Source organism: Trachurus trachurus (genome assembly GCF_905171665.1).
Source record: "Trachurus trachurus genome assembly, chromosome: 13".
NCBI lineage: Eukaryota > Metazoa > Chordata > Actinopteri > Carangiformes > Carangidae > Trachurus > Trachurus trachurus.
In genome coordinates, this window is record NC_139892.1 from 13,414,346 (window position 1) to 13,440,397 (window position 26,052).

Genomic DNA, 26,052 nt, shown 5'->3' on the forward strand with positions numbered 1-26,052 from the left:
AAATGTTGAGATATCTCATAAATATCACATTAAACTCATAATCAGACCGAATGAGAAAAATAATAAATTGTTCCTCAGCTAGTATTTGAAATAAAAGATGATTTAAAGGTTTTGTTCATGTAGAAAGAGTCCAGTATAGTCATAACTGAGAATTTACCACAGAATAAACTGAAAAAATAAGAAAGTAGACAGACTTGAATAAGGTAGAGCTGTATTTTCTTAAACAGAAGCGGCAGGTGTGTGTGTGTCGACCTCAGAAGGCGTGTATGGTGATGGGCTCCCTGTGCTGGGTGCACACGACCTCGTCGATGTAGAGCGAGCTGGCCTTGATCTCGATGTTCTCCTGCAGCTCCAGCTGGCAGCGGACCAAAGCCCTCTGCTGCTCCTCCGACTGGGCCACGGCGCCGTGGAGCCTGGGGGCGAAGAGACACAGAGACGCCACGTAAAAAAAACACTCGTCTCCAAACGGACGCCTTTAATTAACCCCTTTAATTCACAGACCGCTAGTTACGTGATAGTGTCTAGAAATAGCCTAGAAATAACATCAGTTTCATACTAATGTCAAGAAATATAGCTTTTGTCCAAGAAATGACAACTGAGTGCGTAAAAAAAAAAGGGTTAAAAAAATGTGAAATTTGAAATTGACCATTAATTCTAGGCTATTTCTTGACATCACTACATAAATAATTGTTATTATTTAGCTATTTCTTGACATTATCACATAATTAACAGCCTGTAAATCAAAGGGTTACCAGGATTTGTTTCGAAAATAAGCCAACAGCTCCAGGTATCTTTAAACAATCAAATCTTTGATCATCTTAGGTTAAAGATGAAGGGACGTCCTTCTATTTTGCGATTTAGTACATAAATGAATGGAAACACCTTAAATTGCAAGAAAACAATTCGATACACCAATATGATCGCAAAACAGCACGTTTCGCATTAATATTTTATCGATCTTCAGATAATTCGACCAACAAGTGGATGGAAACATGGTTATAGAGAAACACTGTGATCACCCAAACATACAGACCTTTCTTACTGATAGCTGAATTGGAAAACACTGTTTTCTTTAAAGGGACAACGAGGAGTTTCTATTCGGTTATAAAAAAGTCTCACGTTAATGTGGATGAATCTCCGCTACCCACACTTGTTAATGGGCCCATTTTCGATAAATATATCGTTCTGTCTCTATCGTTATTTTGTTATTATTAGTGGTGGCGGAGATGCTGGTCGAGCCGACCAGCGTTTCCTTACTTTCGGTTTCGCAAAGAGTCATGAGAATAAAGTCAAAGTCAGCTTTATTATCAATTCCACAGTATGTACGGGACATAAGAGAATCGAAAGACCCTCGGTGCAAACAGTAGACAGACAGACAATAAACATTTTAAAAAACAATAAAGCAATATGTGAATCTAAAATACCAATCTAAAATAAATATGAATAAAAAACTAAGCCAAACAAGTAATAAAAATAAATAATAAAAATAAATAAATAGAAGGCACAATAGCAGTAGCAGCAGCAGTCAAGTGCAAATCGCCGTTTATGGTCGGAACTACGACGGTATGTGATTGTCTTTGAACCTCTGACTTTAATTCTCGATGAATGAAAACATGAGTCCGTCTTGCGCCGGTCAAAAGAATTTTACGGTGCGCGCGGAGGCTCATAAATGTAGTGTGAAAACGCTTCGCTTTTCCAAAACTCCTCGTTGTCCCTTTAATAATAAGTGAATATTATTTGGTTTTTAAAACAAATCCTGCCTACAACCAGCTTTAATGAAGGGATAAATACGTATTTCATAGGTTTGTTTTTTCCTCTCATTTCAACATTATAGTATATACAGCAGACATAATTTAATTCCTTTAAAGCGCCAGAGGTGGGCGTGTCCCGGTCGTACCTGTTGATGTGTGCGGTGAGCTGCTGCACCTCGGCGAGGAGCTGGGTCTGTGCCGGGTCGTAGCACTGCTCCTTGGCGGGCCGGTGGCGCCGCAGCTCCAGCCGTGCCTGGGCCAGCTCCAGGAAGTGCTGGTTTTCGGCGACGGCCACCAGCAGGTCTTCCCTGATCCTCTGCTGGCCGGCAAACTCCAACAGAGTCTGGACGAGGAGGAAGAGGTGGAGGAGGAATGTGTGTTTACACTACAGATTATGTCATGGTGACAATGGCTGAAAAGTATTACAAATGGCGCATACTTATTACAAACAAATCTACTGGCCTACGAAATGAAGTGATACTAAGGTTTTTTTGTTAATCTGTTCATTCACTACTGTTTTGTTGTTGTTTTTTTTAACTTTTTTTTAAATAAAGTTCTGTTTTTACATTTTCTCTTTTTCATATAAGACCGCTGAGAGTTAAATTTTGTTGATTGGGTGCAATAGTGACAGTCCATTAAATATGGTTTATTTTCAGCACAACAAACAAACGTATGACACCGTTTCTCTGCTAAATTTGGACTTCCCACCCGTACCACAGAGTTTTGAGGACAACCCTCAAAGGAGACAAAAAATAGGAACATTATACCATGAGTATTGTTTATGCTAATGATCTACACAGTAATGATAATAGTTAGTCGTGTTTACGTCCCTCGGCAGAAGAGAAAGGTCTCTGCTACTGCATTTAAACCACATGCTGTTAAAGGTCAAGGTTTATTGGCAAAATCTGAATATACTACCAATGAATATATTTGTGTAAGCGTATAATCGCTATAAAATAAAATCAGTTTGGTTTTCATAGCCTTATAATTCTTCTTTTATATAGCAAGAGTCTTGCTTAGAGAGTGTTGCCATCTTGCGCCGCCATGTTTGTACGGTATGGAAAATCCAGCCAACCAGAGAGAGAGAGAGCACGTTTCAAGAGTTTCACGTTCATAAATAGACAATAGAACTGGAATGCTAGATGTCACTGTTTTCCCCTCATTTTACACACTGGACCTTTAAAGGAAAGGAATCAACTCCAAATTTTCCATTAGAAAAAAGTCTTACAACATAACTTTACTTATTTTAACTTATTACTGTCTTTGCTCAAACATGTACAGGCCATTAATTACGTGACAATGTCAAGAAATAGCCTAGAAATAACAATAAATTTCATAGTAATGTCATGTTTTTCATAAAGGCAAAAGATTATACATGCTTTTCATGCATTGAATTTTTTTTTATTTCTGGACTATTTCTATGCAATCAATTGTTATTTCTTGGCTATGTTTCTCAACTTTACTATGAAATTTACCGTTATTTCTAGGCTCTTTCTAGACATTATGACACAATTAATTGTTATTTCTTGGCTATTTCTTGACATTATCATGTAATTAGCGGCCTGTAAATTAAAGGGTAACCTTTATCAGCGGCCCCTACCTTGTTCAGCTGATCCTCCATCTGGCTCTTGGCCGACTTGATCTGCTGGACGTTGAGCTGAAAGGCCTCCGTGGTGACCTGGACCTGCTTCTGCATGTCAGCGGCCGTCTGCTCCAGCAGAGACTCCACCAGCGCCCGCAGCGACAGAGAGTTGGTCTTCTGCTGCGCCGCCTTGGTGATGTTGACCTCCGAGATGTTCTCCCACTGCTTCGGAGTCACCGACAGGCTGCAGGGGACGGAGTGGGAGACAGAGACAGAGTCAGACGACGTCACTGTGATGATCTGTGTACCTGATGATCTGTGTAGCAGCAGGAGGTCAGGGAGGTCGTGGCTCACCGGGGCAGGAGAGAGACGGCGTTCTTGGACCTGTTCTGGCTTTGCACGGAGCTGGTGGTCATTACGGCGCAGGAGTTGTCGATGCACTGAGCCTCGAATTTTTCCTTCAGATCCTGCTCCAGGTGATACTTGGCAGATCGGTTCAGCCTGGGACACAAAGGAAAACCAGGCGGTAAACGTCATAAGATCCATTAGATTTGAGATTTTTTGAGAATCAAACAGTGTGAAAAAAGCCATCCAACATACAACAGTATGTCAACAAGTCCTCTCATAAGTCTGTAGTTTCTTAAAACTGTGATTTTTACCTCATGCTGCTACGAGCACTTTGCACTTTGTTGACTACAAACAAGCAAACCAGCCCTTTACCTAACCTTTCTCTTCTGCTACCATCTTTAAATCAGCTGTAAAATACACTAAAAACATTTTTTTTTATCCAATTTGTTTGCTAAGCACATCTCTACCTCGCTCTTTGCATCAGAAGTAGCCTGTTTGATTGTCTGTCTATGTTTCTATGTACTGTTGATGTTGTGTATTACAATTTTTTTTTACTGTATTGGGATCTGGGACGTCTGAATTTATGTTTTATGTAATGGACTACAGACGGAAATTAGCTCTCTGCTAAATCTGGTGCACACATCTTTACATTCTTTTGTTTAATGTCTGTGTACACTGTCCATAAATGTAATAAAAAAAACACAAAAAAAACCCAGCACCACCCACCCGCAAAGAAAGATAGAAAGAAGAAGATGAAAAAAGGGAGATTCTGAAATTGAAGGGACATGAGCTCAGCCCTCCTCTGCATCCAGAGACAGGTCAGGGGAGTTAATAAATTCCAAGAAGCAGGACCAAGTGTCATGAAAAATGGTCTTGGTCTTTTTCAAGTTTCAGGTTATAAAGAACCAGCGATTATATGTTCAGTTCAATTCAAAAACACTGAAAGTAGAAAAAAAAAAAAAGGGCGACACAGAAGTCAAGGGTCGACAAACACACACAGTGTAATGTTGGACGGTGGGTGAACTTCCAGGTGAGCCAACGTGTCCAGCTTTCTTACCGGAGCTGCTCGGTGATCTGCTCCACCACGCGCTGCAGCAGCGAGGCCACGCCCTCGATGACCTCCCGCTCCTTCAGCAGCTCTCTGTCCACGTCGTCGTGCAGCCTCTCGGACGGAACACGCTTCATCCTGCGACGACAATAAAAACACAGAGAGCTTCATCCTCTTTTCCTCTTTTAACTTTTACTTTACTTTTTATTGAACTTTCTTCTCCTGCACATAAATCCTGTGGTGGTGTTGTGGCTACTAATTCTGCTGGTTTACAACTTGTGCATCATCCTTTAGTTGGATGCAGGTTGATGAATGACTGCAGGCTTCTTGTGACGGCATTAAAACACACACACACTCAGGTGAAACTGCACTAGTAACACAGTAATGAGGACTCTGTTCTGTTCAGCTGCACCAGCGATCCAGGATAGGATGATAGATGTGACACAAATTCCTTAAATTTATTGGAGCGAGTGCGGCAGGGATTTCTCAGTTCAAACGGCTTTGCTTTTTTCTTATTTATACCAAAGCTTCACAGTGAGAAAAGACCCAAAAAACTAAAGAGCCCGCAGCTGCAAAAATCAATAAGACAGAAGAGATGTAATTTGCAAGGGAAGTTTCCGAAGTAGCGAAACAGTGGAATAGATTTTTCCTCAGGCCGATCAATCCTCACCTCTCCTCCAGACAGACAACAGTGACTCTCAGCGGCTCTTTACAGGCCTCCAGGGCCTTCACCACTCTGCCCTGCAGCGCTACCAGGGCATCGATCTCCACAATAATCTCCTCCAACTTCAGCTCCAGCTCCCGCTTCACAAACTGGATGTCTCTGACCCGCTGGTCTGGAAACAGAGAGGAAAACAAAATAAAACAAATAAAACATCGTAATTCATCTTAAAGGGATAGGTCAACATTTTGGCAAATTGGCCCATTGCCATAATCCCGATAGTCATAGTAGTAATTAAATTTAATTGTCTTTAATCGACCTTTAATTGTCGGTGCAAGCTGTTTTTTTTCTGGTGGACAAGTTGTGACCTGCACATTCACCACGCTATGAGATAATAACAGAACGTTACCAGACAGAGTTGTTTTAGAGATACAATGCAGAGACTGCAAAGAGACTGAAAAACTGCCCCAGACAGAAACGCGCATCAGTTTTTGCATGAATTTGCCTCTGAAACAACTCTGTCTGGTAACGTTCTGTTATTATCTCATAGTGTGGTGAATGTGCAGGTCACAATTTGTCCACCAGAGTGTTTTGGAGTTGTTAGATTGTGTATTTGATGAGTTTGATGAGGGAAACCAAGAAATCCCATTAGCCTCCGTAGCGTAGCTCTGAGCAGCTCGCAGCTCTGCTCTGCCATTCTAAAAACAGCTTGCAGCAACAATTAAAGGTAACAAACCTACTGCTAAGACTATAGGGATTATGGCAATGGGCCAATTTGCCAATATGTTGCACTATCCCTTTAAGTCTTTGAAACGTTAAAAACCTCTGCAGGAAACACTGAGGTTTTATTCTCCTACTCACCCAGTCGCTTGTTGTCGTCGTTTTGCATGCGTTTACATGCTTTATCGGTTTCTACGATCAGCCTCATACACTCGGCTCTGAAGAGCTCCGAGTGATTTCGCATGACCTCCATGTTGACGAGGTTGGGGCCACAGTTTTGCTTGGGGCTGAGCTCCGACGCAGACATTGTTCTCCAGAGGTCAGTCACTGAGAGTACAGACAGGAAGGAAGGACATTAAATCAGCTCAGGTAGGTAAACTTTACAAACAACATTATATGTCTTATAAAAACATTCAACATTTTATCAACACACAAATCTAAGAGGTAAAAACAGTATGTGCACTCAATTGAGAGGGTTTACAATTAACACATCAAAGACACACAATCCATGGATATTTACAAAGGCAACAAACTAAAAGCAAAATGTGCCTTTAAGTGCAGGAGTTTTACAAACACCAAGAGTCAAACAGCAACAGGAAACACACACAAGCAGTTGTCTTAATCTTCCATAAGGACGTTTCCTCCATGAGAGAATAATCTCTAAAAATGTTCCAATCTCCACAGAGAAACTGAAATTTATTCACTGAAGATATGTGAAAATGCACATAAGGCTATAGTATGTGTTTTACATGACACCCACTAGTAATGTATGTAACAATTTCAAATAGCACCTATAGCAGGCAGAGAGTAGAAATGAGTAGAAAAGGTTGTTTTATAACATAAAGGAGGCTAACAATAAAAGAAAGAAACTCTGTGGTTATGCTTCATAAAGTATTGTATACACAAAAATTATAGCTACCCAATTATAAACATCTCTGTTACCTCCAGATACTAACGAGTAGTAAATAGATGTAGCCTTCAAGTAGTGTTACACATACAAAAAGAAATGATGTAACGTTAATTTATCTTGGAATGAATGCGACCAGGATTGTCATCTGCTTTCCCAAATGAAATAAAGTCTAATTAAAACACAGATACACAATCGTCCAAAGAAAACATCATTGATTAGTGTGATTATAGCTGCAGTTATCATCTCAGAAACTGTTAAAAACGCCATTAGCTCCACAGTTGTGTTGTAAGTTGTGTTGTTCAACGTTTCACATAGAGACAGAATACAATACAAAACAAAATACAACAAAACAAACAAACAGAAGAAAAGTATTAACTTTACCTTACCTTACACCGTGCCGTAAAAAATAAAATAAAGGAAAAATAAAAAAAACCAAAACGGGACAGTTTTTATGTCCCCAGCGTCTCCCTGGAGTTCAGATGCAACCAAACAAGCGGTTACTGTGGCAACAAGCGACGTGATACGTCACGTCACGGACGTACGCGTCGAATTTCACCACTGGGGAAAAAAAAAAAAAAAATCCACCACTGGGGAACGTGACAGCCGGAAGTCTAAACAAATCAGCTCCCTCTGACCCAAAAGAATAATAATAAAAAAGTGCGTGCCTTATTCCAAAAAGATATTGTTGCTACCCCTAATATTACTGTTTATTGGAATCGTTTCACAGATCATATTGATTGGAAAAAAACTTGGATGCTTCCTAACAAGTTTTTAATCACAAATAAGGTTAAGGAGGTTTCTTACAAAATCATACATAAATATTATCCAGCTAATCATTATATGCAAAATTTTAAAAAGGACATTAATATTAACTGCTCTTTCTGTAATTTGCATCCAGAAACAGTTGTTCATTTGTTCTGGCTTTGCTCTCACACGGAAAAACTATGGGCAGACCTTAGCAAATTTATTATTGACTCTTTTACAATAGATTTTATTTTACTTTGGGAAAATGTTGTTTTTGGTTTCCATAAGTATCCCAAGAAAGAAGGAAAATGTTACTTTTTAGTAAATCTGTTTTTATTTTTTGCAAAATTTCATATTCATAAAAGTAAATTTTCTAAGAAAACCCCTTGCTTTTATGTTTTTCAAAAAGAAGTGGAACTTTATTTTAAGCTAATCACCAAATCAGCAAATGAAAATGCTATTACAACCATAGACCTTTGTAATATATATAACCTTGTTGTATAATGAGCATCACCCCTGGCACGTTCTTTGTATTTTCATTGACTTCACTGTTCCCTGTATACTATTTGTACCTGTCAACTTCTTTTAAATAAAGCTGTTGATTTAAAAAAAAAAAAAAAAAAATCAGCTCCCTCTGTGGTAACAGGTAAAGTACATCCTAAAATATGTCTTTGAATTATTTGTTCTGTTATTTTGTTATTTATTTTTTATTTACCACCAATGTTGAATGTGTAAATTCCCCAATGAAATCCTTAAAAGAAAAAGAAGTTACAGTTAGCATCACTCTGCTTTGTGTAGGATGGAAAGGACTTACCATTAATATTAAACAGAAATTATATTGCTAATATCTAATAGCTGTAATAATAATAATAAACAGACGAATCAATAGATCACACACACACACACACACACACACACACACACACACACACACACACACACACACACACACACACACACACACACACACAAAGAATAAAGTGAAACTCCTTTAATATTTGCATTGCCAAAGCTAAACATCTGTTGGTATTCTGATACAATACATTACATTTCATTACCCTTCTAGTTGAGAAAAAAAAAGTTCAAAACAGTGACACAAACTGGCTAATGTCATTTGAATCCAGCGAGCCAATGACAACAACATTCAGTAAAAGGAAATATTGACTGAGCTGAAAGTTTTCAACAGAATTTCTTAAAAATCAATCGATTTCAAAATAAGAAAGGCCATGAAAACCATGTTAATGATACATTACACACCGTATCAAAACTAAGCAGCATAGTACAGTACAGTAACCATAGCGACAATCATTTCCAAGGCACTTGCTGAATCCATATTGTTTCTCTAAATAAAAAAACAAACTATCCATATTCATCTTTCTAATAAGACTATAACAATAATCATAATAATAGTGAACAAGGCTGTAAATACTGCTTCCTCACAATAAACAGTGCAACGACGACACAAACACACAATAAAAAGGGGGAATGATTAATATTAAGAAAAGCTGCTGGTGGGTTAATGAGACAACAAGCTGAAACGAAACATAAGAAATGTTCTCCTCAAAAAGTTTGTATTTATATATTATATGTATATATCTGTTTTCAAGTTCACCAGGAACAACTTACTTAAAATACTAAAGAGGAGAAAATAAAAACTGCAAAAATCTTTAATCTTTCTATAACACTTCACTCACACGCCAACGTAAAATATTCTGTGAGCCCTATGTAAATTACAAATAACATATTTAAACGTGTACACATATATAGATCCAGCTTAAACACTGCAGCGTTGCTTTAAGGACAGCAGACAGATTAAAATCAGCCCCACAGGGCTAAAAAATTATCACATTATATAACGAATAATAATATTTTTTTTAATAAATACAGCATTTTTTTAAAGGTATATGGTATTTTTAAATAAATCTGATGTCTTAAAGGGTTTCATTCAGTCATTATTTACTTCTCCACTGCACGTCTCTGAAGCCAAACTGGGCGAATTTTTAACCGGTAGCAAAAGACGGTATAAAATGCTCCTACGATAAAAATGTTTCTGTAGAAAAAAAACGTGGTTCGTCCCAGTTTATCCTCAGTAGTTTCAGTCTGCAGAGCCACCAGCAGCTCACCGGTACAGGTGTGTGTGTTTTTAATTTCTGACTCCTTCAGGTTAAAAGCGCTGAACACTGTGTAACTTAAAGCTTTAAGCTGGACTGAAACGATACATATGGAAAGTCAGCTCTTCCTCCAAAACACACAGGACACACGTCTCCTCTAAACCAGCATGAATCAGCTGTGACCACTCGCTTGGTTTTTGTTTTTTTGTTGCTGTTTCGATTCCCTTTTCTTTACAGTAGCAGTATGATCCAGACTGACTTCTAGCTCCAGCTTCTTTAAATTAACACTTAGATCCATTATCTCTCATTTAGGCCTCAATGTCTCCTACAACATACTTCACTTTCTCTTCTTTCTGCACCAACATTAGTCCACATCGTTAGCTTCCAACCTTTGTTTAGCCTGTATCTGTTCACATTTTGGAAAACCGCACCATTAAAACGATGCTGAATTTGATATATATAGGTCCTGTTTGCAATCTGCCCGTGGATGTAAAGCACAGTAACTTTATATTTTGATGCTTCTCCAGGATATTCAGAAACAATTTGTAACAAACATTAGATAAATTATTGAAGATACGTCACTGAACCAAATCAAAACACTGGAATCATATCTTTGTGTTCAGTTCGAAGGGAATATGAATATCAATTTTGATGTAAACTGCAGCAATCGAGCATCAATCAGCTGATCTTATCGATTAACAGGACAAATTGAGTGACCTGTACGCACCTTCCCTTTGACCTCACACTCTGTATCACCTCATGTCTCTACCTGTTCCTCACTAACCAACACATGATAGGTTTCTCATCAGATTCACAGCTGCATCAAAAAGGAAGCTGGCACTTCTTTGTACAGTGTAAAGATCATTTAAATCCTAATCCGTCCATTCTCAGGTTTTAAATCAAACGTTTGCTTTTTTCACCCTAAAACTCTGGTTGTGTTATATACGTATATATATATTTAAAAAAAAAAGTGTACTGACCACAGAGGTGTAAGTATCTCTAAGAGCCACACCAGGAGCAGGAGCGAGGTCAGTGGGGTGTGTGAAAGCATGAAACAGCATGAAGTTTCCTAATCTGCTCCTTCAGCAGCAGGTTAAAGATGCACAGTGAGGAAAAGGCCTCGTCCCGGCCCGGAGAAGAGTCCTAACACGGCTCCGACTGCTCTCAGATCAGTTCCAAAACTCATCACCCGCTACAGTTTTGTCGAGTCCGTTCAGTCTCTCCGGCACCAGACCTTCCTCGATGGCCACCTTGGACTCGTGGACCTGAAGGAGAAAGTAACAGATCATCATCATGTTCATTTACATGATCAGAAAGTAAATTGAATAAAATAATGTACAACTGTCTACTTCAGTCTGTATAACTGTGTATTTGTGTCACCATGGATTCTGCAGGTTAAGCAGATATTGGATGACTGTGGGTTGTCATATCTTTGGCTCTCTCAAACGTGGATTAATTCTGACTGGCTGAAGCTAAACATCGAACAGAGACTGAAATATCAGTTCCTGCAGACAAGGAGAAGTGAACTTGGCAGTATGGCGTCATGTGACATCTACATTGAGTTTAAACAAGAGTTCAAACTAGAAAAGTATTTATTGTGTTCAAACCAGAAGTATAGACAGGCCATTTGCCACTTCAGAGTAAACAATACAAGAATACCAAAAGGCATTGGAAGGTATAAAGGACTTGATAGAAGTCGGGGGTTACGTGACCTTTGCGACGACGGCCAGCTTGGCGATGAGTTCCACGTTCTGTTTGAGTGCAAGAATACATGTATCGCACATCTAAGAGAAAAATACCTTCCTAAATATTGTGTTTGTCGTCCATCATGTTTAAACTAATCTTGTTACTACAGTCGGATAAAACAAAAGTTATTTATAAGTTAGGTGCCTTTCTGAAGTGTGTCCTTCCTCTAAGTTTAGTTGTATTCTAATATGTGATCTTTGAATGATTCTTGCCTCTTGATTTTATGTTTCTATTATTTGCTTGTTTTGTTTTTACAGCTGTGGTCTTTTATTTTTTGTTTTCTTACCGAGGTGAGATTTCCTTTATATATAAACCTCTCAGAGTTTTTAAATCTCACCTGCACATCCTGTGCCAAGAGTCAGTGAAACGAAATTTCGTTCTATGCACACTCTGTACTTGAATGACAATAAAGTACCTATTCTATTCTTTACTGTACTACTTGAATTATTTTTGCAGTGGAAACGCACCCTAGTGTTACTCACCTTGAATGGTTCACTGATTCCTATGATGCACTGCAGAGTGCTGCTGTAGTAGCACAGCACACACTCTCCTCCCAGCACAGGGATCTCCTCCTTGCTGACATACACCTACACACACACACACACACACACACAAAGAGGCATGTTTATGAGACGTGACGTTCTTATTTTGTTTTAAACGTTTTTACTCACTGGTGCTGGAGCTGCTACCTGTATGATTTCCTCGTTGAAGGCCACCGCGTCGTCTTTGACCCAGGTGTAGGTGATGTAGTCTGAGATGCTGGTGAATCCCACCTGAAGGTTGAAATGTTTGAATGTGAAATTTCAGCGTTAGAGTCTGAATTTTTCCAAATGAGTTAAATAAAGTTGAGAAAAAGGAGGTTAGGAAGCGCTGCATGGATCTTAGAGTGAAAAAATGAAATAAACAGGTGCTCTTTGTCGAGGGTGCTGTAAAACTTTGAAATTTAAAAAATACCAAAGGTAAAAGATGATAAATACCAAAGATAAATACAAAAGATGTTTTAATATTTGAACCTGGCCATGTTAATAAAATAAAGGCATTTTAATTTTCTGTCAAAACAGAGTTGCCTTGGTATTTTTCAAAATTTTCAGAGCTAAATAAAGTGTTGTTCAAACGAAGTTCTTATACAAGACATTGTGTGAAAGAAGGTTTAGCGGTACCTTGACATGTCTTGGATATAATAACTTTGTTTCAACTATTTAAAAACAGACACTCTGAACCCTTTTGCTCTATTAAATAAAGTGTTGTTGATGGAACCTTGTAGAGTCCGATCCAGTCCCAGGCGCTGGAGGGGAACGGCTGCAGAGGGCTGTACAGAACCATGGCATCGATGTCGGCGCTCCAGTCGCCCTCCGGCTGCAGACGCACCAGAGGAGTCTCGAACATCTTCCTCAGCTGAAGGAGAGGAGACAAATTAAGTCTGAATTTGTGGATTTTGATGGTGAGAAATTAATCTGTAAGAAGCAAATATTTTCTAGAGCAGACATTTAAAGGTTAAATCCTGTTATTTTTTTCTTTCAGTTCAGCTCTCAGTTCTCCTGCAGCTTCAACCTGAAACTCTGCAGCTTTGTTTGTTTCACTTCTTATTTTACTGTTTATTGATCGTCCTCAGCCACTGGAGTCGTGTTCAATTATTGATGATGATGATGCAGATCTCAGTGATCACTTCAGTGAGCTCAGCATTATCGTTGCCAATAGAAACAACCAAAAACAATCAAGACAGATAAAACTACCGATATTCAACAGTTTTGTTACGGCTAAAAATCAATGTGTGAGTCTGTTTCACAACACATTGTGACTTTGCAGGCCGGTCTTTGGTTTTTAGTTCTTTAAAGCAGAAGTAAGCGGAATATTTGTGTTAATATAAGTCTTAAATAGTTATATCTTCCGACAGCAATCACTTATATAGAGTGTTTGGTCTGAAACACGGGTCTGTCAGTCACTCTGCTCTGCTGTAAGCCGAGGAGAAAACTTTCCTTGTATCCTACAACCTTTATCCAATGAGGAGAGAGAACGGCATAAAGGGGCGGTCCTCTCTGTGTGTGCAGCCAAGGGATGCGCGTGAATGTGGTGACGTAGGGACGAGGGCGGGGACTGCTAACTCCATCTGCTGACAAGAAGTTAGCCAAAACGACCGGATCACTTACTTCTGCTTTAAAACATTTATTTTTGGGGACGTAAATGGTTCAAAGAGCTTTATACTGCATGTTACCCAATAAAAAGATTGGAAAAGCACATCAGTTGCACTTTGATATTGTTTTATCCATCAAAATTGTAATGTTTGCACTTTTGTTGACTGTTTTTATTCAGTTTTTTATGGTGAACCTAAGTGTCATGAAAGGCGCCTTTTAAATAAAATGTTATTATTATCATCTCTCGCCATGTTTCCTGTCTGTCTCTTTCTTTTTGTAAATGTGGCTCAAACAGGACATAGTGATGAATAATTAATCCAATCAGCGGAGGATGGAAGCCGTGTGAGTGAGATAAGTGACTGACCGACGGATGGTTGAGTGTCTGTTCCTAACCTCCAGTGTGAAGACGCCGACGACAGGCTTGTGGTCGCTGATGCTGTACTCCATGTTGCTGGTGTACAGGTCCTGTCTGATCTTCAGCGGATACTCCTCGTCCTCCTCCGGCTGCTGTTTCACCTTCTTCTCGCCCACCGCGACGTTTGCATCCGGCTCGTCCGAGGCCGTGATTTTGGACCTGAGCCTCCACAGGATCCGGTCCGTCCACGCAGGTTTACGCTTCTTCCCACTGGACGCACAGAGATCAGAGAGGAGGAGGAAGGGGTTAACAACTGGTGTGAGATTCCTGATGAGTGATGGATGAGGACGTGTGGAGGAGACGGAGGGATGTTAAAGCTGGTGATGGTGAGACAATAACTCAGCGCTACATGACACAGGACAAGACATCAGGGCATGGAAATGGAGGAAATAAACTTTTAAACAAGTCACCGTCTCTTTGTCAAAGTGATGTAATGATGGAGAAACCTGAAGGCAAACAGCTCAATATGAATTGCCATAATCCCTATAGTTTTAGCAGTAGGTTTGTTACCTTTGATTGTCGGTGCAAGCTGTTTTTAGAACGGCAGAGCAGAGCCGCGAGCTGCTCAGAGCTATGCTTAAGAGTTGTTTTAGAGGTAAATACAGAGAATGTTTGCTGAAAAACTGCCCCTGAAGGCAACGCACATCAGTGGTTTTGCATGAATTTACCACTAAAACAACAGAACGTTACGAGACAAAGTCGTTTTTGAGGCAAATGCAGAGACTGCTTGCTGAAAAACTGCCCCAGACTCGTAACGTTCTGTTATTATCTCATAGCGTGGTGAATGTGCAGGGCACAACTTGTCCACCAGAGCGTTTTGGAGTTGTTGGATTGTGTATTTGATGAGTTTGATGAGGGAAACCAAGAAATCCCATGAGCCTCCGTAGCGTACATGTAGCTCTGAGCAGCTCTCGGCTCTGCTCCACTGTTCTAAAAATACAGTAGCTTGCACCGACAATTAAAGGTAACGAACCTACTGCTAAAACTATAGGGATTATGGCAATGGGCCAATTTGCCAAAATGTTGAACTATCCCTTTAAATAAAATAATATGAAAGTAACATAAAACAATGTATAAGATACAAGTAGTATAAAGAAAGCTTAAATAAAAATGTGTGGAAAGGTGGAATGACATGTGATAAAAATGTATTTACAGCATGTACAAACACTTCACACACATATGGGTGTGTGTGATGCTTTGGTTGTCGTGCCTCCATCATGTGTGACTTACATCCAGTTATAAACCAACAGACAATTAACTGTGATTATTAACCATAAATGTCCTTCATGTTGGTTTAACATCCATTTGTGGCCATGCATGTTAGCTGTTAAGTCTCAGCTGCTCTGGGACCCAGAGAGGTTTTTTTTATATCAACAACTGTGGGTTAAATGTGGGTTAATGTGCAAACCACTGACACATTGCTATTTAAAAAGGTACGCTGTGGAGAGTTGAGTGAACAGCTTCTTTCATCTAAAGCCTGAGGCCAGATAAATGTGTTGAATGTCTTTTCTATTTCATACGATCTCCTGACTCTTGTGGGGCGCGTTGCTTATGCATCACCATCACCTGTCAGTGAATCAGTGAAATACAAAATAGGGATGGAAATGTGTGTATAAACTCCACAGGGCACCTTCAATAACAATATTATCTCCTGTAACAGCAGCTCTGTGAAAAAAAAACAAGCGCTTCACTGCAGCTTCAGCCGTCTGCTTGTTTGGTTTGTTACAGGTGAAGATAATACATCTTCATGGTGTCAAGTTGTTGCATCCAATAAATAAATAAATAAATAAATAAAAGATGATCCTACTTTTACCAGATTGTTAACGGATTAAGACAGAGGTAACCTGATATATTAAAGGGAGGTTGACACAAATGTTCTCTGCACTCTTACTTAAAGCCAAACCATGTCCTGTAGAGCCTGTGGAGTTGGACAAAGGTGCAGATATATAATTATTCTACTGTGCATAGTTACACCAGGTAATTAAAATAGAGTATCATCATCATCATCATCATCATCATTATAATTAATTACAGTAAGATTAATTATCTCCTGTGCCGCTTGGAGACAGTTACCTGCTGTCGTAATTATCAGAGTTTAAATCAAACTTGTACGTGGGCTGAAAGTCCAGAGGCCCCTCGTCGAACTCCTGCAGCATCGGCTCTTTCTTCTTCATCATGAGCAGCTGCAAAATAAAACAGACACACACACACACATTTACACACAACCTCCCAAATACCACGATTAAAAAAACAAAATCAGAACCCATGTGCTTCTAAATTCATTAGGCTACTTTACAAAAAAAAAAAAAAAGTTTAACATTAACATTAACTTTCTTGTATTTAAAGGGATACTTCACCCAAAATTGATAATTCACCAATTTTCTACTCACCGTCATGCCAAGGAAGGGTTTGGAGAACTTTCAGAGTTATCAAAACGCTTTAGGAGTTCCAGGGGGGGTCCGGCTGGCTTGTGCGCATGTGCGAGATTTGCTGCGAGATGTTCGTTCGTCGTTCATTCATTCAGAACATCTCACGGCAAATCTCTGGATGTTTCATAGTGTGTGTTTTGGACGATTCAAAAGTGAACTCTATCCGCCGCCATTATATGTAAATCCGTTGCCAGCCGGACCCCCCCCCCCCCCCCCCCCCCCTGGAACTCCAAAAGTGTTTTGATGACTCTGAAAGTTCTCCAAACCCTTCCTTGGTGTGACAGTGAGGAGAAAATTGGTGAATTAACGATTTTGGGTGAAGTATCCCTTTAAGCTCCACTGTACTTCAACAACTCCTCACACTGCACAGAATTTAACGAGCAGCAGCAACATGAAGTAAGGGTAAATGTGACTCAACACAAACAGAAAGTCATGTAGTCGTTATTTTTATCCTTCAACAATAGAACTGTTGTTCTCATTCATTCACTTTTAGGCTGCGTTCACACACATAGTGCTGCAAAAATTACACATTGTTTCATTCATTCTTTTTGTTTCATTCATTTTTCAGCTCGTACGTTTCACGTTTACACACTTTGGTTTTTTCTCTGGTCCAAACCGTGGATGTGTTACGGTCCAACCATGGCACCACTCTGACAGTGGTGCGGCATGTCTCATGACAACTGACCGGAGAAAGACGCATGGTACATAATGTTTACATGAGCTCAACCTTGTGCCGCACACTGAGCAATTGGAGCGTCTCGACGTCCGGCCGCAGTCACATAAGCCGCACCGAGACTCACGCGTTTATATACTGTCCCCGTCAGTCCTGACAGGAACCGACATCAAATCAAATCAAATCAAATCAAATCAAATCAAATCATTTTATTGTCGTTGTGCAATTTAGAAAAAACATCACAACAGCACAACGAAATTTACTTGTGCGACCAAAAGAGCAGCCTCCAGCCATACCTTGCATATACACAACCACACACACACACCTATCATCATCATCAACATTTCATCTCATACACTCGCATACATGACGCGCCAACAGCAAAGTTGTGTATCCGACACTCACGGTGCCGAAAGAAAAGCAGCTACCGACGTATTTTTTGTGCGTCGGCATCGATTTGGTACCGAAGTATCGGTTCTTGTGACAACCGTGGTTAATATACTGTAAATGGCGGGATGAGCAGCGAGGGGTCAGACCTGGTCTTTGCTCCACAGCAGGTTGTAGGTCTGATTGTTGATGCAGGAGCGGACAAAGTGCATCCCGTGGTCCTGGATCCGGAAGTTGAGATCTCCAAACCAGAAGACCAGCCTGGAGAAGCACGGAGATAAATAAACTAATGATCCTTTAAACACATATGTAGGTAAAGTGTGTGTGTGTGTGTGTGTGTGTGTGTGTGTGTGTGTGTGTGTGTGTGTGTGTGTGTGTGTGTGTGTGTGTCTGTGTGTGTGTGTGTGTCTGTGTGTGTGTGTGTGTGTGTGTGTGTCTGTGTGTGTGTGTGTACGACCTCCCACCTGTGGTCAGTGATCCTCGGAGCCTTCTTACATTCAAACGTCTGCGAGTCCATGATGCGCTCAAACTCGTCCACTCGCTCCGTGGCGTATTTCATGTGAGCGGCCAAGTGGCAGTTGAGGAAACAGAGCGTGTGGCCGTAGAAGGACAGACGGATGGACACGCCCCCTTTGTTGCCCTGGGAGACAAACAGGAAGAGATAAAAAAAAACACACAACAACTACAACAAAGATAAAAACACCACCAGAAGTTAAACAACAAACAACAACAACAAGGAACATTAAAACCTACGTCTTCTCATATCACTTCATTCAGTTTTCTTTTCTTTTCGAATGTTTATTTGTGTATCTTTCTTTTTGTGAAGCACTTCAGCAGGGGCGATTTGTGTTGTATTTAAGTTGCTTTTCGTCATTTTGTGTTCAAGGAAATCTGTGTGTTTATTGGTGGAGCCTTGGCGCAATGGTTTCTGGTTTATTATGTTTGTATGATGAAATGTTATTGTGTGAATGAGAACTCACTGCAGGACAAATCTATCTGTGGGTACGAATAACATGACCTGAACCTGATATAAATACAGATGACTTGACTTTACAGGTGTTTGCGGTGGCTTCACTTCATTCAGCGCCAGCTCACGATGAAGACATCTTAGAAAATGTAAAAAATGCGAGGGTGTGGAGTCAGGCAGGAGTGAGACCTCTGTAGTCTGTTCATTATCTCTGCTTGACACAAAGCGTCTGGAGGCTACGTAACTCAGACGTCAGACTTTCCGAGGCCCCGGGCGGCTGCGTCGTCAGAGACGAAGACGTTCCCTGAAGTCGGGATTCCAACTTGGAAACTCTGAGGAACTTCAGTAACCCAGAGCTTTCAGTCCAAGATGGCCGCTCCGTGAATAAAAACGTTACATCTTCACATCACCTTGCTTATTCGACACTTTGTCTTGTTTTTGTGTCGTTAAATTTGTTGAACTGACAACAATGAGAAACTTCTACCTGTATACATTGTTATGTTGCTTTCATGGACAAACTACCATGTAAAGTTGTTGTTATCAGCTGGTTTAAGCTTAACAATAAGAACAATAGTAGCTTGTTACTAACTTGTATTATTAAATTAAACCAATTAAACTTGAGTTGCATTGTGGGTAATGTAGGTTTAGACTTGTGTGGAACAGAAATGAGAATACATGTACAGCACTGATTTTGACTGAGATTGTTATGACTGATGATATGATGACATTAAGTGCAGCACTAAATTAGCCAAGTTTTCTTTTAAAGGACAATTCCAGGCAAAATTCAACCTGGGGCTCTAGTTTTCTAATATTTGAAGAAGGAATCTTTCTTTTTAATGTCTCCTGTTATGCAGGGTTTCATGAGACTTTGTATTACAGCTGCGTTTTCAAACATGTCGGCTTTCTTAAATTAAACCAACCCCTTGGTGTACTGTATGTTTGAATAGTGGAAAAAAACTGTGGTTTTGTGGGATGTAAACAGCCTAAAGATCAGTCTGCTCCCATTATACGCTGCTGTGGAGATGCAGGGACTGACAGAACTACTTCAGAACAGGAGACATTAAAAAGAAAACCTTCAGATTCATTCTGTTACACCTAAAATATTAGAAACTAGACCCCCAGGTTGAATTGTCCTGAAACTGTCTTTTAATGTGTGTGTGTGTGTGTGTGTGTGTGTGTGTGTGTGTGTGTGTGTGTGTCTCACCCAATAACCAAAAATGCCTGTCCTTGTGTACGTGGCCTGGATGTTTCTGATGAAGGGGACGTGCTCCAGCTTGGCGAAGAAGAGCAGCAGCAAACCCTGCATCCTGATGGACGACACCTGGAACACACACACAAACATTTGTTGATGATTAGATTAGATTAGATTATACTTTATTTCATCCCCGAGGGGAAATTCGTTCATGACAGCAGCATTTAACAAAAGGAAATAAAAGCAGGACAACCTGTAATGTATGATACAGGTCTAAGAAGGTGCATTAAAAACATCTGTACCTTAATGTATCTCCGTGGTGCCAGGACGGACATGAACAGGTGACTCCACGGGTCGTCAAACACAATGTCCGACACGAACCTCAGCGGTTTGGAGTACACCTCCTGCAGACTAACACACACACACACACACACACACACAGAGTTTCAATCACCACTTACTCCGACTTACATCCAGTTAAATAAACCAAACAGCCGCAGCAGCACAGACCCGACGACGTAGAGGTCCGGGCTCTTCGGAGAGTTCAGATGGAGCAGCGAGGTCACGTCAGCTGGAGGATCGGCTGTGGCCACGTTCCACGTCACCATGTGCAGCCTGTGGGCGCGGAAGACGGAAAAATAGTAAATTACACATGACTTCACTTTATACACACTGAATCAGTACTAGATGAACAATATCAGCATGTTAAAAAAAAACACAGGATCACATCACGAGTGAAAAACTTTGAGCTGAGATTTGAAATGAAGGAGTTTCAGTCAGGGCAGCAAAAACTAAAGATGAACACGTTATATATGATAAATAAATTAAATATTTATATTTAAGGCTCAATCAAAAAGGAACTTGAATTTGTTTTTGTTTTTTTTATTAAGTGCGATGCCAAAAATAATCGCAACAAATCAAGACAAGGTAGAAATACCATGACAAAAACATTTAGGTTTGATTTAATGTATATTAAGTAGTTACTGTCATTTTTTTTTCTGTCCTGTTTGTTATTCCTTTGTTTTATTTTATTTTGTCATGTTTTGTTTTGTTTTGTTTTGTTTGTGTGTTTTAATCAGTATTGTTACATTGCATGTTTCTAAAATATAGAGATGAACACGTCATTATCTTTTTTCTTTGCTATTTTTCTCTTGAATACCTGTAACTTTACATTATATCATTTAATAAGACTCCACTATGTGGTGTTTCAATAACAGAAGAAGCGGTTGGTGTTTTCATCACAATAAGGCAGCTAACCTGTGTTGTATAACATGTTGCAGGAATGTCAAAGACTGTATTTCTTGTCATTACTTAAAACTCAAATAAAGATATTGCGGAAAAAAAGAAAAGAAAACCCTAAAGATGAACACGTCATGTGAGTACAGTGAGATTAAAGCCATTACAGTATCAGCACTGTTCACACACAATGAGACAAGTCATCCCTGCACCCGCACACACAACATCCATAATACTCAGTTTTCTCTGCTCATTAAAACACAGTGAAACGTGTGATAGAAATTCAACGAACCAGGGTTTAAAGTACCGAGAATCAACACAGTCTTTTGTTGCACAGGCCAGTGAACCCACAGAAGAAAGATTCATGTTAAAGGTTCCTACACATTCTTCTTTTTAACCTAATTTCCAGACTTCTCCGTAAAAAAAAAATTAAATAATTTGTGACATTTGAGTAAATAGATGTGTATCATGTAAATAAATCATGCAATTAATCGTTTGTTTCCATTATTCTGAATGTGTATGCCATTATGTCACCAAATAGGCTAATTGCAGCTAGGTACAATAGCACACACAAAATAATTAACCCAAATAACTTAAAGCAGAAGTAAGCAATCTGGTTCGTACAATAGTTTCCATTTTCCATAATTTTCCAGACCTGGAAACGTATAAAATCAAATTCCATATATTTCAATACTTGCGTAGGAACCCTGGGAGTAAAAAATAAATAAAAAGAAAGTGAGTGATATTAATCCTGTACAAAGACACTATAAAACACTTTAATCTCCTTCGGCTCAGAGAAAAGACAAGCGAAGGCGTGTGTGACGCTGGTTCTCCACCTGAAGCCGTCCTTCTTGGGCTTGTTCGCCCTCCGGCCGCAGGCCAGGAAGGCGTTGTCCAGCGTCTTCACCACCTTCTCGTGCAGCACGTTTCTGGGGTCCAGGTCGTCCACGCAGGTCATCAGCTGGTTGAGGCGGTGGCGCAGGACCAGCCTGCTGCCCGTCGAGTGCGTGGCGTCGCTGGCGTCGCTGTCGGCGCGGATTCGCCCCGGGGATCCGAACAGCCGACTGATCTCATCCATTCTGGCTCAAAAAAGGTCTTCTATCGATTCTTCTGTCTTCTCAAGAGGCGACGTTTGTTGAATTATTGGCAGCGAAACCGCAAAAAAATAATCCACAGTTGTGATAATTCTAGGAACGGGAGTCAGACGAGCGACAGCGTGAAGTTCTGGTGGCGACTGTGAGAGAAATGAGTGAAGTACTGGCTCCTGGGTGGGATTTGGTCGCTGAGTGATTAGTGAATATTTTTTACAAATCGTCTTTGTGCTAAAAACAGCTGATCTCATTGTAAAATGTTTCAACATTAGGCGTATTAAAAAAATTGGGAAACCAACATTGCAGGCATAATGGACAGAAAAACTATTTCCTCAGGCAGAACCGGAGCAAACTGTTGCTGTACCCGTCCAAATCCACATCATTGGGAAACCTAATCCACCTGAGTGCCGGTTGGATTTGTCGTCTGGCAAACATTGCACTGTTTAGTGTTGCAGCACATTCAGTCTTACATGAGACAGACAATTGTGCTTTTCAGGGAAGTGGTGGAGTTTTTTGGTACCAGCAGCAAACAACGACACAGAAAGAAGAGGAGGAAAACCCAATTTAAATGTAATTTATAGATACAAGACGGCAAGAGAGAGGGATTGAGGAATAATGAAGAACATGGTAAACCCTATCTTTAAAACTTAAAACCATATCTGTGCACAGAAGGGAACAAACACACAACAGTCAGTGTCAATGAAGAGAAAATCACAACATGAGGAAGACAAACTGACCATCCTGAAAAAACACTCATGTAAACTCTGTACCTTTTATAGAAAATAAAAACCAATACTCCATGATAATGAATATGAATAGACTCCGTCCTGCATTTCAACACATAAGCACAGCCCATCATATTCACCACACATTTCCACTGTATACTAAAGGCTTCTTTATAGATCTACTGGCACTGATACATACATTTACTATGAATTACACAAAGGCACAAAATTAAGCATATTCTGAGTCTGTCTCCGTGAGAAAAGTCTATGATGTATGAATCACATATTGTTAAGACCCTGGGAATCAGAGTTATACTGAACTCTGTGCAGGAACCACTTCCTTCACATTCATTAGGGCTGCACAATTAATTACAATGGTATCAAAGTCACAATATGGCAATGTGTCATATCCAAATGACAGTAGCTGGAGTTTGTTGTTGTTGTTAATAATACTTTTTGCACAGCTACATTTGCACTGTTTTATAGTTTTTTACATAGAGTATTTAATTTGGTGCAGTTCTTTTTTCTCTATTTATTCTATTTTAGTATTTTATTCATAACACATATATGCACAAAACTCTGTGAGGATGTCTTTATTGTATATTTGTTCTTACTTTTCTGTGTTATACTGCTCTTCTATGCCCTTATATTATGAATGTCTGCACTACTGCATACTTGAATTTCCTCTGGGATCAATAAAGTATCTCTGAGTCTAAATTAAACTGTGTTACAACATTGTTGTTGTGATGCCAACAAATCCTATTCTCAAGATGTAACAGGATGTCGCATCATCCAGTTTATATCTGCGTAAGTGAAAATGAAACAAAGCGAACCGTACACACTGAAAAGTTATGAGAATATTGTGCACCCCTAACTTTAATGTTTAAATATAAAATAATTTTAAGCCTGTGTTACTACAAGATCTAAACCTATGGGTCCTGGTTTTTATCTGCAGCTTTTTGACAAATCCCCAAAAAAGCAGCCTGATGATGAGTCTATCTACTGTAAGCAGCAGGTAGGCGTTGATCAATAGCATTAAGATGTGTGTAAGTCGAAATGAAACAACACCATACACAGACTGAAAACAAATTTACAATGTGCATTATCTTGCAGCCCTAACTTTTATGTTTAAATATAAACCCACACATTTGATGCCTGTGTTATTACAAGATCTAAACCTACAGGGTCTGGTTTTGATACTTTATCTTTAGCTTTTGGACTAATACCCCCCAAAAAACTATAAGCAGCCTAATTAGTCTATCTACTGTAAGCAGCAGGTAGGCGTTCACCATCATTAAACCCATATAGACTGTGTGTTGTAAAGTAAACAACAGGACAGAGAGGCCAACCAACCTGAAACTGTCTCTGCCCCAGTCTCCCTTCATGGACCCGGGGTCCGGCTGCTGCTCCTCGGTCTCCTCCATCGTCTCCACGCCTGGAAGCCAACGAGGCAAATCCGCTATAAAAACTCTCCCGCTGAGGATAAACAACACCAACAAAGTGAAAAACAACAGCATAAGTAACAACTGCCGCCGGCTAACGATGCTAACAACTGTCAGTTCTCCACGTACAGGGCTACGGAAGCGTGCACTAGAGCTCCTAGCGTAACTTACGTCGAGCTAACTGTACGTAGCGTAGCTAACCTAACGTTTTTTACGTAGCGTAGCTAACCTAACGTTTAACGACTGGTCTCTAACGTTACTTCATCGCAGGTAACGCTAGCGATATTATGAAGCTAGTTCAACCGAACGTTACCAAACAAACACTTAAAACTCGAGCTAATGATCTGAATTAGTATATTTTTTATGTACATATGTGTTGTACACTACCTGATACGCTGTGACAGTAACTGTTTTCGTTGTTAATCCAGCAGCAGAGAGGAGGAGACACGGGAGACACTCGGTAGTTCACAGCAACAGCCTTCTGCTGCTGCGTACTGTAGCCCCGCGTCACCAGGCGCTGCAGCCCGCAGAAAGGCTTCCAAGATGGCGGCGTGAGCACATGCGCGTTCGGGAGCTGAACACCAACAAATGGAAAAAAAAAGCGTGAAATATATCTTAAACTGAACGCCACTCGTGGCAAACGTTAGAACTGTGGTGAGTACACCGTGTTGAACTGGCAACAACCTTTATTTATGAAGAACTGTTACCGTACAACGACATATGTCGATGAAAGAAAGCTGCTAAGCTAAGTGCTAAGTGCATCAGTAAGCTAGCGCACCACAACGACACCGCATGGAGGCGCTGTCAACAAAAGAGAACCCGCTTATGCACAACCTGCATGCCTACTCTATGGCAGATAAACCTGTGATTTCCCTTGTGGATTCCGAATTCCCTCCTCTTCCCACGACACCAGCTTCTACGCCATCCAAACCCCCCGCACCAAAGAAACAGAAGACACACCGTTCCCTGGATATGGATGAAGGGGGTCTAGTGCAAAAAATATCCGACGTCTTAAACACCAGGCTGGATAGTCTGGAAAAAAACATGGAGAAACTGATTTCTGACAATACACTGAAGATTGAGGGTCTGAAAAAAACAGTTGACTTTGCCTGCGCTGAGATTCGGGAGGTAAAAGGAAAGGTGACACAGGTCGACGCTCGAGCCAAAGAGACGGAGAAAAAAGTGTCACTTGTGGACCAACGAGTCACCGATCTGGAGAATTACTCGCGACGCTGGAACCTGCGCTTGTATGGAGTGCCCGAAAATAAGGAGCAAGACGTCCGCACTGAGGTGATACACATCTGCCAAGCGATCCTGCCGGAGTTCAAAACAAAACTCCCAGACGTAATTGATACAGTGCATCGTCTCGGTCAACCAAGGAAAGATGTCTCTAAGCCTCGAGGAATCATCATGCAGTTTGCCACTCGCTTCTACCGCGACAGAATCTGGAAAGCTGCAAAAAAGTCTACACATCTGCAGAACAAGAACCTGCGCTTCGCTGAGGATCTGTCACCTGCCACCAGAGAGAGACGGAGGCAGCTGTGGCCTCTGGTGGCCAAAGCACGTGAACAAGGAAAAACGGCGTACTACATCGGAGGGAGAGCTTTTGCTGAAGGAACTGAACTGATTCCCACTACCTGAAGGTGATAATCACATCACATGTTATTAAGGTTTATACTGGTAACTGAGAAAGACTGAAACCTGGTGCTCACTGTTCATTTTTGTGGATTTTTATGCAACTC

At 40.3% G+C, this 26,052-nt stretch overlaps 2 protein-coding genes across 5 annotated transcripts; both read right to left on the bottom strand.

Moving 5' to 3' along the window:
• Positions 1–253: 253 nt before the first annotated feature.
• Positions 254–6,417, bottom strand: tekt1 (tektin 1; the record flags this gene model as incomplete). The annotated part of the gene is made up of 7 exons (XM_083985605.1): positions 254–413; positions 1,898–2,094; positions 3,352–3,577; positions 3,688–3,834; positions 4,739–4,867; positions 5,400–5,565; positions 6,252–6,417. 7 exons carry the CDS (start codon positions 6,415–6,417, stop codon positions 254–256), a joined length of 1,191 nt encoding a protein of 396 aa, XP_083841731.1.
• Positions 6,418–10,222: 3,805 nt separating this feature from the next.
• Positions 10,223–24,810, bottom strand: inpp5ka (inositol polyphosphate-5-phosphatase Ka; the record flags this gene model as incomplete). Of its 4 annotated transcripts, XM_083985822.1 has the most annotated exons (14): positions 10,223–11,140; positions 12,104–12,208; positions 12,311–12,394; positions 12,879–13,016; positions 14,147–14,378; positions 16,060–16,086; positions 16,242–16,351; positions 17,807–17,918; positions 18,122–18,297; positions 19,829–19,945; positions 20,119–20,227; positions 20,327–20,431; positions 24,222–24,344; positions 24,698–24,810. In XM_083985822.1, the coding sequence occupies 13 exons, from the start codon at positions 24,290–24,292 to the stop codon at positions 11,045–11,047; spliced, it is 1,482 nt and encodes a 493-aa protein (XP_083841948.1). In that variant the 3' UTR covers positions 10,223–11,044. The 4 variants fall into 4 exon arrangements, with proteins under 4 accessions (XP_083841948.1, XP_083841946.1, XP_083841949.1 ...); XM_083985820.1 differs by lacking the exon at positions 24,698–24,810 and having other exon boundaries at positions 24,222–24,437; XM_083985823.1 differs by lacking the exons at positions 24,222–24,344; positions 24,698–24,810 and adding an exon at positions 21,889–22,130.
• Positions 24,811–26,052: the final 1,242 nt, after the last annotated feature.